Genomic DNA, 15347 nt, shown 5'->3' with positions numbered 1-15347 from the left:
AACAAAAATTGATTTTCATAAACATATCCACCAGTTGCCATCCATAAACAAATTTTACTGTAGCTCAGAAGAACATTGCACTTTTCAACAAGGCAACTGCCGTCCCTTCAACCATGAAATAACGGAGGACTCTCAAAAGCAGGCGTCATAAACATTTAGAGAAACAGTTTCTGGTGCATTCTAATTTATAATTATGCAATGAGGGCTCTTTTATAGCCCAACACCTTCTTATCGATTCACCTGGATTCTGGCTGTGAACAATCATTGCAATCTGAGCTCTTAAACGTGAAAGCTCGTCCTCCAGGGCCTGTGATTTTCTTCAACGTGTTGGTGCTTGCAGGCAACAGATTTCCTTGATTTCCTTTTTCTTGTGTGGCTCTCAGTGACTGCGTGGATACCAACAACTTTTGCTGAAGGGGCACACGTTGTGGATGGATCTTTGAGCTGTCCCCCCTTGGACGAAATTCATTTCTTCAGAAAAAGTATGATAAACGATGAGAGAGAATTAAAGGTGCTCAGGTCAAATGAATACAGTAGTATACCACACAGACATATTAATAAAAATAAATGCTGTATATGTATATTTTAAGCAGTACAAAACACCTTATTTGAAAATAAAGCAGAACTAAAAGCTTTAAAATGACAGTGCAAACAAGTTTAGGGACATGGACAGACCGTTTTCATGAGCGGGTACTATTAAAAGGCTGTGCATTAGATTACCGTATATACTTGCGGATAAGTCGGGACTTGATTTTACAGTATAATTTCCGGTATTTTATAATGTCGCTCGTATAAAACGAATGCAGAAAATTCACACTACTAGTACACAGGGATTACGATATGCTAACACCCACCTAAGAGAGTAACCACAGAGCACCACGGCCTCTTTGTTTCTATGTGGGTGCATCAATGTGCTGTATCAGCGCCTGCTCCTAAACCGCGCTCTCTCTCTGTTGTGCCTACGTGACCACACGATATTTAGTACCCAAACTATTCCGAAGTGCCGATTGCACTGTTGTGTTTTTTGTATCTCACACCCTCATACACCTTTAATCGTAAGAGCATCCCTTATCTATGATGGAGCGTTCGATCAGAAGAAAATATGAAGCTAGTTTTAAATTAAAAGTCGTTGTAGTGGCGAAAGAAATTGGTAAATGCGCTTCTGCAACAAAATGCGACATGTCTGAGAAACTGGTGTGAGATTGAAGCAAGAAGACTTAAAAGAAAAATAATAATTAAGTGTCACATTTCTGAACGGGCATACAAGTCGGGGTCTGATTTTATGATCGATTTTTCAGGTTTCAAGACGCGACTTGTACGCGAGTGTATACGGTATTTATTAATTCCATGGGGAAATTCAGAGTTCTCTGTAAAAAGAAGAGAAAGCACCTGGAAAAGGAGTAAGCTGGGTGACCTCAGGAAATTTTGCACTTCCACTACATTTGCATAACCAGAACCTCAACCCTGCATTCTTTAAATTGTATAAAACTACTGGGCAAGTTTGAAAAATTTCCCCTTCAGACTACAAGATTATTATTTCATTCCAAAACACTAACCATAATTCCATTCTACCGCAAGAAGAAATTAACAAGCAAGCAGCAATCATTGGATCTTCTTAATTTATATAGATGGTAAAGGAAACACAAATGGAAAATGTGCTTTTAAAAAGTACTGTTCTCACAGCGAGTTTCACCTTTCAAAACCCAAAAAACATAAATAATTCAATAATGTTTATCTTTCATAGAAAGTATCTTGCATTGTCCTTTTAACCTTGGCATAACTCAATATTCCTCCAGCAGTTACAGTATCTCTCTCTATTAAAAAAAGCTTTCCATTGTGTCCACGTTATTCAGCCTTGACCACTCCCCTCCACACTGCTCGTCCAATCGTTGCCCCCTGCTGCGTGAGTACAGCAAAACACCCCAAAACCAAATTCACAACGCGAGCGGCAGAGACGCGAAGTGGCAAAAGGACAGCTGCTGTACAGGCTTTTAAATGATGGATGTGCAGTGCGACAAACAGAACATGCAGCTCAGCAGCAGCAGCAAGCAAGACGACAGCATCTCCTTAGCGTGCGTTCAGCTGTGCCCCCTTCACAACACGAGCAGCGTTATATGTCCCGCGAGAAAGAGATTTAACCACGCCTGGGGGCTGGAAATAAAGGACAAGTATTGTTTTTACAAAAGTTTTTAAATAAAAGTGAAAATAAAGCATATGTAACGATTCCCATGAAAATAATCTCTTTAAATTGTATATCATCTGGTAAACCAAACCTGGGGGTGGACGAGTGCAGCCAGCCCCCTAGTAATATAAAATATGAAGACTGATTGCTTAGCATAGTGTACTCTTCCAAGAGCTACTGCGAAAACTGCTCAAATTAATGTTTGATATTGCTTTATAATAATTTATAGGAATTATTTTGTTTAAAAATTTTAAGCCTCTCCCATCCTCATTCCTTTCTTGTGGCTCCGTTTTCCACTGCAGACTGTGACTGATGTAGGAGAGCAAGAACCCGATACTGAAATTAAGATAATTTAAGAAACACTCGTCATTATTAAAAATGACATTTTGACGTTTTTTTGATTTGCTATACTTTGTTAATCCCTGAAGGGAAATCACCTTTTCGCATGACCTTTGGAGGTCAGAGTGCAGGGTGTGCCATTGTGCTGCAGCCCTGGAGCAATTTATCAGGTTAAAGGCTTTGCATAAGGGCCCAATGGAGTCAAATCCTGCCCGTCAGTAACGGGATTTAAACCCACAACCTTCCTAATACCAGCACAGATCCATTATACACTTTATTTTTCACAAAGGTCATTTTATTTTGCATATACTCTTGATAATTTACATATAGCATACTGGACTTGCAAGTTTGTCATTTTTCAAGTTATTTCTTCACAAACATGATATATGTGCATTTGCTACATGAAACTGTGCTCTTATGGGGCACGGAGGAAACTCTTAAAATTGCCAAATATGTTCATTTTTCAAGCCAAGACACCCGTCGAGTATTGATTTGTGTCTTGTCATTACACACGCATTATAAAGAATAGTTTATACATGTAATTTTTGAGAAAAAACAACAACACTATGAGGATTCGGCCATTTTAAAAGAAGACCAGTCGTGTATGATAACAGCACTTTGGTGGGTTGAAACGTTGTTGTTCAGGAAGACAGACACGTCAACCCCCATCCCCATTGGTTTCCTCCATTGCGCGAATTCAAATCCTTACCACAAGAAAAATACTACTAGGAATATGTGATAAAATGATTATTATCAGGTCCCTTTTATTGTCACAAACATATCAGAAACACAGAAGGAGCGGATCAATACTTAACTGTTTTGGCTATAAAAATATGAACATGTCTGGTAAGATTTCCCTCCTTGCCCTATACCCTTCATTGTAAAGCACCAGAGCGTGCAAGATAGAGAGACATTTTAATTTTTAGAAAGCACTTAACTACAGAACACCATTTTGCATGGCAAATGCATATATACCATGTCTGTGAAGAAATAACCGACATAAAAAATGCCAAAATTATCATTGAAGTGCAAGTCCCTTTATAAGAAAAAAACAAATTGTAAATATCCAATATAGTGAAGAGGAGGTGCTCTCATAACAGCCATTCAAGCCTAGATTGATGCCATGAAGAGCAAAAACGCACACAGAAAGAGCACCACCTGCCAACCCTGCAGCCTCTTCAGGCCTACCAATAGAGGCATTACCAATTGTCTTATAGGTAGGAGAGCTTGGCTCTGAGGCTAAGGATCTGCGCTGGTATCCAGAAGGTTGCCGGTTCAAATCCCCGTCACTGCCAAAAGAGATCTTACTCTGCTGGGTCCTTGAGCAGGGCCCTTAACCTGTAATTGCTCCAGGGGCGCTGTACAATGGCTGACCCTGTGCTCTGACCCCAAGGGGTATGCAAAAACTAATAAATTCCTAATACAAGAAATTGTAGAAGGCGAAATAAAAAAAAAACTAAAAAAAAAAACACACGATCCTCTTTCTTTTCTACGTTTCCGGTGTCCTCCCTTCCTCCTGCCAGCTGGGCCCCTGCTTCAGTTCACCTTCAGAATAGAAGCTCAGTGGGCCACTGCCTTGAGGGTAGTTTAAAATCTCCTCTTGGGATCCCAGCAAAGCCTCTGTCAGGCATCTTCAGCAGTTTTTACCCAGATTACACCACAGGTCCTGCCCCTGTTCTATGTTACCCCATTTTAAGCATCAGTGCAAACATCTGCAAACACACACAACACCTCTTTGGCCAACTTAGACCTGATAGCATACACATTAATGGTAAATGGTCAAAAATGAATACGTCTGCACCACACTGAAAGCTTGCTTCACCATTTCCGTTTCCTACGCAAGTAGCATCTGTTATTTAAGTAAACTATGCGCTGAGAAAGCAGTGTAGGCTAGTGGGAAAGATGTTGGTCGTGATGCCACATGGGTGCATAATCAAATCACTACCCACTGTTTCTCAGTACCTTACATACAGTAGATACCATTCAAGAAGTCTGCTGAAATGCTGAAAGATTTTTCTCTCAAAATTGCCAGCATCGGTGAGAGCTTAAATCAATAACACAATTTAATTAAAGTCAACCTTTTTTTTTTTTTTTTTTTTTTTTTTTTAACGTTTAGCACAAATTTTCAAATTATTTTTTGATTAGCAATCTCCATGCTCATCAAAACACCTCTTACACCGTCCCACAAGCCTACCACCAAGAAAACTGTTCTCACAAATCAATACCGTTACTGACGTTAGCTCAATCTACGTCAACTACAGAAGGCCGTTCACGCTTACATTTATAAATCTTTATGTAACTTAAACTCCTGTATCAACATTATTTTGTAAATACTAGGGGGCTTCGCTCACCCACCCCTGGGTCGGTTTACCGGATATACAATTTAAAGAGCCTGTTATTTTCATGGGAGTTGTGAAATTAATGCATAAGTAACTTTTACTTTAAGACTTTTGTAAAAACAATATTTGTTCTTTATTTCCGGCCCCGGGAGTGGTTACATCTCTTACTCGTGAGACGTATAACGCTGCTCGCGTTGTGAAGGGGGGTGCTGAATGCATGCTAAGGAGATGCGGTCAGATCATCTGCTGACTTTCTGCTGCTGGTGAGCTGCGTGTTCTGCTTGGCGATCATTTAAAAGCCTGTACAGCAGATGTCCTTTTGCCACTTCGCGTCTCTGCCGCTCGCGTTGTGAAGGGGGACTGGCTGAACGCACGCTAAGGAGATGTGGTCGGATCTGCTGGCGAGCTGCGGTGTTCTGCTTGTCGTTGTTTTAAGAGCTGGGAGCACATGAAGTGTGTCTGCCAAAAGCATTCCAATAACTGCAAGGTTAGATGTCTGTGAACTTGTTTTAAATCGTTTCTAAGTCGGGCGCGACGTGCAAAATTCACCATCTCCTTGGTTTTGCTTCCTAAGGTTGTGATGTCTAGTCTTGTGTGACGTCTAAGTATCTCTCCGAGATTATTATGTCTCGATCGCTTCGCTCACCCACCTTCCTAACCCCCCCCCCACCAAAAGGGGCGCGCTACGCTACAGCCACTTTGCGTCTCTTCAGCTTGCGTTGTGAAGTGGGGGAGCTGAACGCATGCGAAGGAGAAGCGGATGGATCAGCTACTGGCTTTGTGCTGTTGCTGAGGTGTGTGTTCTGCTTATTGCGTTGCAATCATTTAAAAGCCTGTAGAGCAGCTGTCCTTTTGTTTCACTGCCTTGTCTCATGGGATGTCAAAGTGTCTTCCGAGAAGATCACGTCTCGTTTTGCTCCCAGGATTTTTTTTTTTTTTTTATAATAGGGAGATGACAGTTTGCCACCTTGATACAACATTTAGAGTACATTGCTAAATAACATTAGAAGTATAAAAAGTAACTGACACGGTTACATAATCACTGCATGTATGACCACCTTGGCAGTATTGTTTTACACAACTGCTGTCAGAGTCAATCAGGAAGGCAGATTCATCACAATGATCTCTATGGCAGCTAACTGCTCTCTGTTCCTGGCCAGCAAAATGTCATCAGGACAGACCAACAAACCTCCATGTTTTTGGCCAGGTCACTGTATTCCATTTTCAAGTATCATTCATTGATAGATAGCTAGATAGATAGATAGCTAGATACTTTATTAATCCCAATGGGAAATTCACAATCAGCTCATTTTTACTATGACAAACTGAGGCATTCTCTACAAGTCAGTTGGGCTGATCAGAACTCTGATTCTACAGGATCTCTCAGTGTTTAAATTCCCTCTCTTGAGGTGATGAGATGGTTTGTCACAACACAAACAAGCTGTGGCCATCCTGTTTGGGGGAAAAAGACAGTTTTGTTTAGTAAATTGGACCAATTACCTGAATCGGACAAAGTTTTCACTTTCATCAGTGGCCACCCACAAAACATCTGCCAAAGACGCAATCGCAGGACTTGCATCCGATGAGGGGTACCTGTAGTTCTGTGTATGCAGCTCGGAGACCAACTGTGTAAAAAGAAAAAGCCACACAATTAAGAAGACAAGCCTGTGCAATATTTTTTTTTTTTTTTTATATTTTTATTTTATTAATTTTCATTGTAATCATTCCATACAAACAGATCAATTTATAACCCAACAAAATTGAAGACAAATCAAACCCCACCCCTGAGAAGGAGAGCTTAGCTAAAGGAAAATTGCTTAAGGCTTTTTAATAAGGCAACATTAAACAAAAGAAAGGCAGAAGTAAATATCTATGTAAATAAGAGATGGAGAAGGGAGTTAAATGCAATAATAGTTATTTCTCTTATTCTAAAAGCAATATTTTAAGGGATTTTCACCGATGGCCATTTCTCACCGGAGGAGTTCAACAAATTCTATGCCCGCTTCAAGGCCCTCAACACCAAGTCAATGGGCAGGGAGGGGACAGGGCTCATCGCCTCTGAGGAGGATAAACCAGCTGGCCCAGTTAACATTGCTGAGCGCACACTCAAAGCTTGTGCTTCAACACTTGCTGATGTGATGGCTGACATATTTAACCTTTCCCTTATACAAGCCACAATTCACACCTATCGTAAAACAACCACCAAAAGAGGGCAAAGCTATTTGAATGGCTACCGACCTGTTGCTCTGACTCGTCTACTGATGCTCTGAGAGAATTCAAAATTTAAATTTTTGTGGTATGTAAAAACTTTGAGAATCAGCTAATCATTCCTACATGTATGGCAACAAGCAAAAATTCTCCTTTAACTGCTGTAAGTATACGGACTCAGTAAAGGTTTTAATGATAAGGACCAGAAATGTAATCAGAGGACAAGCCACATTCCAAAACAAATGTTAAGCCGATCAGTTGTTAAGTTTCAACTGCTAACTAAAAACTGAGGTACCAAAAAAAAATAAATAAATAAAAAACACAACTGAAGAGTCATAAAGCCTGGAAGTTAATTTTCACCAAAAGTATTGCAGACTAATACAGGGATTACCAGCGAAATTGAGAGGAGAAGTGGGCCACCAGTTCCGACCGTTAAACCTGTCACATTAAGGATTCCAGATGTCACGACCCCCTTGACCATGTTCTCTGGCAAACAAGAGCCGCATCTCAGCAACTGGACTCCCAAACTGGCAGTGCCCACATAAAAAACAAAAATGTCTCGTAAGAAGACATGTTTTCACAATCCATGGGTTTCAATACAGAAGCTGAGAGAGGACAAGCAATATCGTTACTTTTTGTAAATTGTCTCCTTGAGATAACAAACTAATTTTGTTGAGACGTCGAGAAAACAAATTTTTTTTCCCCCTCGAGATAACGGAATAATTTTATCGAGATGTCGAGAAAAGGAAAATTTGTTTTCTCGAGATAAAGGAATAATTTTATTGCGATCTCGAGAAAACGCAACTTAACCTTTGCTCCTGGCACCAGTCTTGTGTAGATTGCGACCCCTATACAGCTGAAGCCTTCCTAACCATCTTCTTGAATGACAGACACTGACGTTATTATTTTATAAACTAAGGCATAAACATATATCAGCCTGCGTCAGCCCTTGATTGAAGAAAAACGTGACGTGCTGATCAATACAGTTCGCTCTTCTGCCATTTCAAACTGGATGTGGCTTCAATAAGCTAAACATTAAACATTAGATGCAATTACTTCATAATTTCGAGAAAACAAGATCTTTTGTTTTCTCGAGATCTCGATAAAATTAGTCCGTTATCTCGAGAAAACAATTTAGAAAAATAACGATATTGCACGTCCTCTCTCGGCTTCCGTATTTCAAAACCCCCAAGACAGACATATATTTGAAACATGCAGTAAAACTCACCAAAAAAATAATTAAAAAAAATAAAAAAATAAAAAAAAGCACGCTCAATAAAAACCACAACAGTGTAATAACAGTAAGTAGCCTTGAATATGAACAAACCAAGTACGGCAATACACCACAATGAAGACTTACGGCAGTAACTGCTTGAAAAGAACAGAAATCAAATATGTAATATTATATGCCTAAAGTGGGTGACTATGACTCATCAAAAATATTGAGTACTTTTCATTTGATATATAAAAAAAAAATCATGTTTAAATGTACTACAATCCTTATATTATTTTGCTTGTGTCTATCTGTGCTCGATATAAACAGCGGTTGCCACAACTACTATTATCTCTCCACAACAATAGCGAGGAATCCGTGTTCCTGGCAGAGTTTTGCTCTTAGGCTTATCCTCAAGTCTTCAGTTCTTAAATGTGACTGATTATCGACTGTGGTATTTGACTTTTTATTTGGTGCATACTTAGTTACTGACCGAAACTGCACGATGACACTACAATTGTACATCTCCCTCTTTCCTTCACTTTAATGTAAGCCACCCGATAAAATGAAAAGGTATATACAGCCTAGCGGCGACCACAGAAACGGGTCTCACCAGCGTATATACTTAGACCAACACACAGAAGCAGAAACATCGAAATCATGCCAGACCAACCAGCACAGGCAAGATGCCTTAGAACAACAACAAAGACAACGCATGACAAACCACAGAGCAACATTATCTGAAGATCAGCGACAGCAAGTCTTGCACCTAGACAGTGAACGAAAAACAAATTATACACACAACCTTTCTGAAGGGCGGCAGCAAACTGCCAGACAACAAGAAACATTACGATGGAAAAACTACAGGGGATTCCACAACACTGACAACTCAAAACAAGATATTCCCTTTATATTATGGCGTAGGAAATTCCCCGTTTGTTTAGCATATTGTGTGACTATCACCAAGTCACAAGGATAAACGTTTAATAATGTTGGAGTTTGTTATTTATTTTACCCATGGCCAGTTGTACACTACATTTTCCAGAGTTACGTTGAAAGCCGAGTTAAACGTACAGGTACTTATAGGTTACACAGAGGGAAATATTTTCGCTGACAATAACGTTAATGCAACAAATTACGTTTTCTGACAATTATTATAAACGTCGGTATACTACCGTATTTACTCGTGTACCACGCGCCCTCGTGTAAGACGCGCACCCTATTTTTTACAAAGAAAAAAAAAAATCACAAAAACAATTAGCCCCATGTACGACGTGCGTTGTGATTGTATAGGAAGAGTTTAGGGCACGTTTTCTGCAAAATGCCCTTCTGTTTTTGTTGCATGACGAAAGAGCGAGAGAGAGAGAGAGAGAGAGAGAGAGCGCGTGAGCGAACGAGCAAGAGAGAGAGAGAGAGAGAGCATGAGCGAACGAGCGAGAGAGCATGAGCGAACGAGCGAGAGAGAGAGAGAGCATGAGCGAACGAGCGAGAGAGAGAGAGAGCGTGAGCGAACGAGCGAGAGAGAGAGAGAGAGAGAGCGTGAGCGAACGAGCGAGAGAGAGAGAGAGAGCGTGAGCGAACGAGCAAAAGAGAGAGAGAGCGTGAGCGAACGAGCAAAAGAGAGAGAGAGCGTGAGCGAACGAGCAAAAGAGAGAGAGAGCGTGAGCGAACGAGCAAAAGAGGGAGAGAGAGCGTGAGCGAACGAGCAAGAGAGAGAGAGAGAGCGTGAGCGAACGAGCAAGAGAGAGAGAGAGAGCGTGAGCGAACGAGCAAGAGAGAGAGAGAGAGCGTGAGCGAACGAGCAAGAGAGAGAGAGAGAGCGTGAGCGAACGAGCAAGAGAGAGAGAGAGAGCGTGAGCGAACGAGCAAGAGAGAGAGAGAGAGCGTGAGCGAACGAGCAAGAGAGAGAGAGAGAGAGAGAGAGCGAGCGAGCGAGAGAGAGAGAGAGAGCGTGAGCGAACGAGCAAGAGAGAGAGAGAGAGCGTGAGCGAACGAGCAAGAGAGAGAGAGAGCATGAGCGAACGAGCAAGAGAGAGAGAGAGCATGAGCGAACGAGCAAAAGAGAGAGAGAGAGAGAGACAGAGACAGCATGAGCGAACGAGCGAGAGAGAGAGCATGAGCGAACGAGCAAAAGAGAGAGAGAGACAGCGTGAGCGAACGAGCAAGAGAGCGAGAGAGAGCATGAGCGAACGAGCAAGAGAGCGAGAGAGAGCATGAGCGAACGAGCAAGAGAGCGAGAGAGAGCATGAGCGAACGAGCAAGAGAGCGAGAGAGAGCATGAGCGAACGAGCAAGAGAGAGCATGAGCGAACGAGCAAAAGAGAGAGAGAGACAGCATGAGCGAACGAGCAAGAGAGAGAGAGAGAGCATGAGCGAACGAGCAAGAGAGAGAGAGCGAGAGAGAGAGAGAGAGAGCATGAGCGAACGAGCAAAAGAGAGAGAGAGAGAGAGCATGAGCGAACGAGCAAAAGAGAGAGAGAGAGAGAGAGAGAGAGACAGACAGCGTGAGCGAACGAGCAAGAGACCCCCCAAGCAGAAGAAGTAAACATTACAGAAAAAAATTTCCTTGTGTATGACGCGCACCCGATTTTCTAATGCTAATTTTCGGGAAAAAATGTGCGCGTGGTACACGGGTAAATACGGTACATTACCTGATGGCCACACTTCACACATACTGACTTACGTGTGCCCTGCACTTCCCTCCTTATCCAATATGTTCCGTTAACCTGTTCACTTATTTACAATACAGAGTGTAACACGACTATAATAACATCCCATACTAATCATGTGACTATTCTAATACTGAGTTCTCTCACAAGTCACTACTTATTAAAATAATCTGCTTTCTTACTGTAATGTGTGATGATCTCTCCCTAGTCAACATTCCATTAATGTTTTTATACTTTTCACAAGCACAATTTGACTATTTTCAGTTATAACACAGTAAATTGTGGTAGCAGTCTAGGATGGGAGTGAATAGACAGTTTTTATATGCATGTGTGTGTGAGAGAGAGAGAGAGATACAGTAAACACACACTTTTAATCACAGAACATTTCCTTTCACCACCCACCCCGAAAGTATCAACAGATACCAGAATGTGCTTCTTTTACCCGAAAATGTGCTCTTGGAGGAGGAGTTAATGGCAGGTTGCTTCCAATCATCCGAATAATGCTGCGGTACTGGCCACACAGAGGACTATCCCATACTGGAACAAGCTGAACAAGAAAAAAAAAAATTCAGATAAAATAAAAAACACGTATGTCTTTCTCCAGATCAGGTGTCCTCAATCACGGTCCTGGAGGGCCGCAGTGGCTGCAGGTTTTTATTCCAATTAGTTTCCTAATTAGAAAGCAGTCCATGCTGATAATGAAACTTGGTATTGAACTGTTGGGCTTGTTAATGCTTGAATTCATCCAAGAACAATTTGAATTGCACTGTAGTTTCCTTCAGGGAGAACATTATTCAAGTGTTTTGTGGACCACAATAGATTTAAACTTAGTGGTCCTTCCAATTCCCCTCTCATTCATTTTAAACATTTTTATCACAGATACCTCATGGTAAGCACGCGAGTTGGACAGCCGCTGGTTTATTGGTTATCTGCATCTCAATATTAATTAATGTTTGATTAAGAAAACAGGCAACGATTAAAATGTAAATGCAGCTGCTAAAATCTAAAATAGGCAATTAAGGGTTCAGAATGGTAACAGGCAAGAGAACTCAAATTAAGCCCAAAAAAATAAAAAGGTTCTAATTAATCAATTGGTTAAATTGAAAACCTGCAGCCATAGCAGACCTCCAGGACTGTAATTGAGGGCCTCTAATCTAAAAAGCAACTAAAATTTGTCTTTGATGAATGAAAGTGCTAACAAGGCATAGAGTTAAACACCAACTACAATCCCTCTTAACCGGCCACCTCGGGACTGGACCCATAGCCGGTTGCCGTTTTGGCCATTTAATCCAACGCATACCTGTTTTCATGTAGAAAAATATTTCTAAGGTATGTACTGTACCTCTTCAACATTCCTGAAGAAACCATATCCACAAGGCTTCAACGATTTTGCACACAGGTTTTTTTCTCGTACGACGACTGGACAGTGTGGTGTAGCGGGTCCACAGCTCAAGTCAAAAAGGCCACTTTTTAAATAAATAATCGCCGCACTCGCAGCTTAGCGAGTATGTGTGGCCAATCGGTTCCTGGGGAATTCGTGATGTGGGCGATCCTAGCTTAAGTGCACAGGCGAGGAGTTGTCCGCATCCGTAATTGTTCCCGGGAACTGCCAATTGCCACATCTGATCCACGTCCCCATGATAAATAGAAGCGCGAGGCGGCTAGGGGGAGAACAGGAAAGAACGGGAGGTTAATGGAGAAGGAAGCAGGAAGAGGAAAGCTGGTGCAGGAGAGCAAACGAGAGACAGCAGATTCGATGGAGCAAAGGCAGGCAGCTGGGAGGTGAACCCCTGCAGATGAGTGTTTGGCCGACACTCGTGGCTGAAGAAAGTGGTTGCTCCAGTTGAATGATCACGGAGCTGGAGTGACCAGTATTGAAGACGACTGGCCGTCAAAAGGCAGCAGCAGTCGTGGAGACTTTGGGCTGGTGTAGCCCCAGCGTGAGCGCCCTGGCCGCTGGGGAAAGAACCCAAGTCTCGGTCCGGATGGAGCCCGACGTAGCCAGGGATCAGAAGGGCTACCGGACCACTGTGAAAGGCAGCTGCACCCGCAGGTAGGGCGACTCTCCTGTTGTGAAGCCCGATGGGAGAAGCAGGGGAGCTGCCAGGCAGAAAGAAGAAGGCACCGTGGAAAATTCATAAAGGAATATGTAAACGGAAATCACTCTGAGCGTAAGAGCCCTCTCACCTTCCAGGAAAGAAGGAAGTGCATACATATAATATAAAGAAGAACTCAGGATTATATAAAAAAAAAAAAAAAAAATTGTATTTTATTTTAACAGGCCGGTTAATGCGAGGCCAGTTAAGAGGGATTGTACTGTATCATTATCAGCAAGGACGGAGTTTGAATTAGGACACTGGCTAGAATGAAAGCCACTGCAGCCCTCCAGGACCATGATTAAGGACCACTGCTCTACATTATAAAAAAAATAAAAATTATATTATATATATATATATATATATATATATATATATATATATATATATATATATTTTCATAATTTAACTCTTCATTCCAAAAAAAACAAAAAAAAAAAAACAAAAACCAAACATGTATCCTAAACATGGATGTGGCTTACCAAACCAGAGCACTAACACTACACCCAGATAAGAGCTGCCTGCCTCATCCCACCCATCAATACTCCTGCTTTCACCTTACAAGCAGAGTCAAAAAAATGTGAGGAACTGGAAAAATAAGTAATCCAATAGTAAAATAAACAGACTTCTTTCAATTCTACAAATAAGGACATCTTTACACATTTCTCATCAAATTTGGATTTAAATGCAACTGTGGTATTAGATTTATCAAGAACAGAAAATAAAACAAACTGTAGATGAATGTGTACCTATGAAGCAATAAGTTCATTTTTCCCCCCAATAACAAACTGTGGAAGGGGCGGCACAGTGGGTAGCGCTGCTGCCTCGCAGTTAGGAGACCTGGGTTTGCTTCCCGGGTCCTTCCTGCGTGGAGTTTGCATGTTCTCCCCGTGTCTGCGTGGGTTTCCTCCCACAGTCCAAAGACATGCAGGTTTAGGTGCGTTGGTAATCCTAAATTGTCCCTAGAGTGTGCTGGATGTGTGCCCTGCCCGCAGTTTGTTCCTGCCTTGCGCCCTGTTTTGGCTGGGATTGGCCCCGTGTTGGGATATAGCGGGTTGGAAAATGGATGGATGGAAGAAATTGTGGATTACGCCTGTCATCCATAAATTAGGGACGGCTTGCAGGAACAGATTTCAGGTTGGCGGTACGGAAATACATAAGAGATGCGGGTGTAGTCTCAGGAAAGAAACCAAAGTTCCCAAAAGATAATATTGGTTTACGCTAAAATGCAAACACGGCAGCCTCATAACCATCTTCATGCCTTGCCACTTGTTTATGTCTTATATACTTAAGGTGAAGCCAACTAATTCCACATTTTTCTCTACCTGATACCGTCTATATCCACTTTGACGGGTGGAAATAAAGTTTCTCCTATGCAAGTGCCTGCAGCAGAACACGGTTCATCATTCTGTGCATGGAGGAGGACTTTTAAATGCGTCAGTTTACAGAAGGAATCCAGCTATGAGGAACTTGTTGACACTTACATTTGACATTTTTAATGCCATACTGCTGCAGACATTCATTATGATGGTTGACTATTTAGCCCGCATTTGAACCTAGCACAGTGTAGAATTACATATTATTCTGCACTAATAGGATATGCGGTGGGGCGTTTGGGTTATTGACATAGGATCTGATGTTGGTAGTTTATTTAGCAGTCCATTTCAATGTATCATCTGATTTATTAAACATATTTAAACTTCAGTCCAAAACAGTAGTAATGTTTCCAATCCAAAAAAATTGTAACATTTGTGAAACTACGACCGTATGATAGGTTAGGCTCATAATAATTGGAAAAGTACTTAGCAACATATACAAAATTAAAGAGGAGAAAAATAAATCTCACCAGTTCTTCTGGAACTCCAAAATACTCTAAAATGCATCTTAAAATATTAAGCAGGTCCAAATGGAGAGACATTTACAGTAAGTTGCATACAGGGAGGTTCAGAACCGAGTTATTCAGCTTCTGCAGAGCCGATTTAGGGATTCCTCATTTGTGCTGAAAGGTTAAAAGAGGGTGTAACATTAGATGGATATAAATTCTCATTTAAGTTTCATTGATATAACAATTATACTGTTATATTACAACCAGATCTATACATATTGTATACAATGCAAAGTTGATTGACTCACTCACTCACTCACCAACAGAAACACTATTACCCATCTTATTAAAAAGCTGAAATTTGGCAGGATGGTACATCTATGTGAGCAGGTATCCACAAAGAAAGGACATTTCACTACTATATATCAACATTAAGGGGATCCCCACAACAGAAAAACTAAACACCCCAAAATCTCA

General features: G+C 41.3%; 1 protein-coding gene across 1 annotated transcript in view; it reads right to left on the bottom strand.

Annotated features, from left to right (window-relative positions):
* Positions 1-15347, bottom strand: part of mtfr2 (mitochondrial fission regulator 2) — a 36223-nt gene that overhangs the window by 17209 nt on the left and 3667 nt on the right. Inside the window, exons 2-5 of the mRNA XM_051919656.1 lie at positions 14892-15044; positions 11392-11496; positions 6361-6485; positions 241-471 (exon numbers count right to left, since the gene is read on the bottom strand). Of these exons, the coding sequence (XP_051775616.1) occupies positions 241-471; positions 6361-6485; positions 11392-11496; positions 14892-14963 (533 nt within the window). The 5' untranslated portion in view covers positions 14964-15044. The remainder of the gene's footprint in view (positions 1-240; positions 472-6360; positions 6486-11391; positions 11497-14891; positions 15045-15347) is intronic.

This window comes from Erpetoichthys calabaricus, chromosome 15 (assembly GCF_900747795.2).
Source record: "Erpetoichthys calabaricus chromosome 15, fErpCal1.3, whole genome shotgun sequence".
Classification (NCBI taxonomy): Eukaryota; Metazoa; Chordata; class Cladistia; order Polypteriformes; family Polypteridae; genus Erpetoichthys; species Erpetoichthys calabaricus.
Note: the sequence above shows the minus strand (reverse complement) of the source record. Positions and strands in the feature narration are given on the sequence as shown.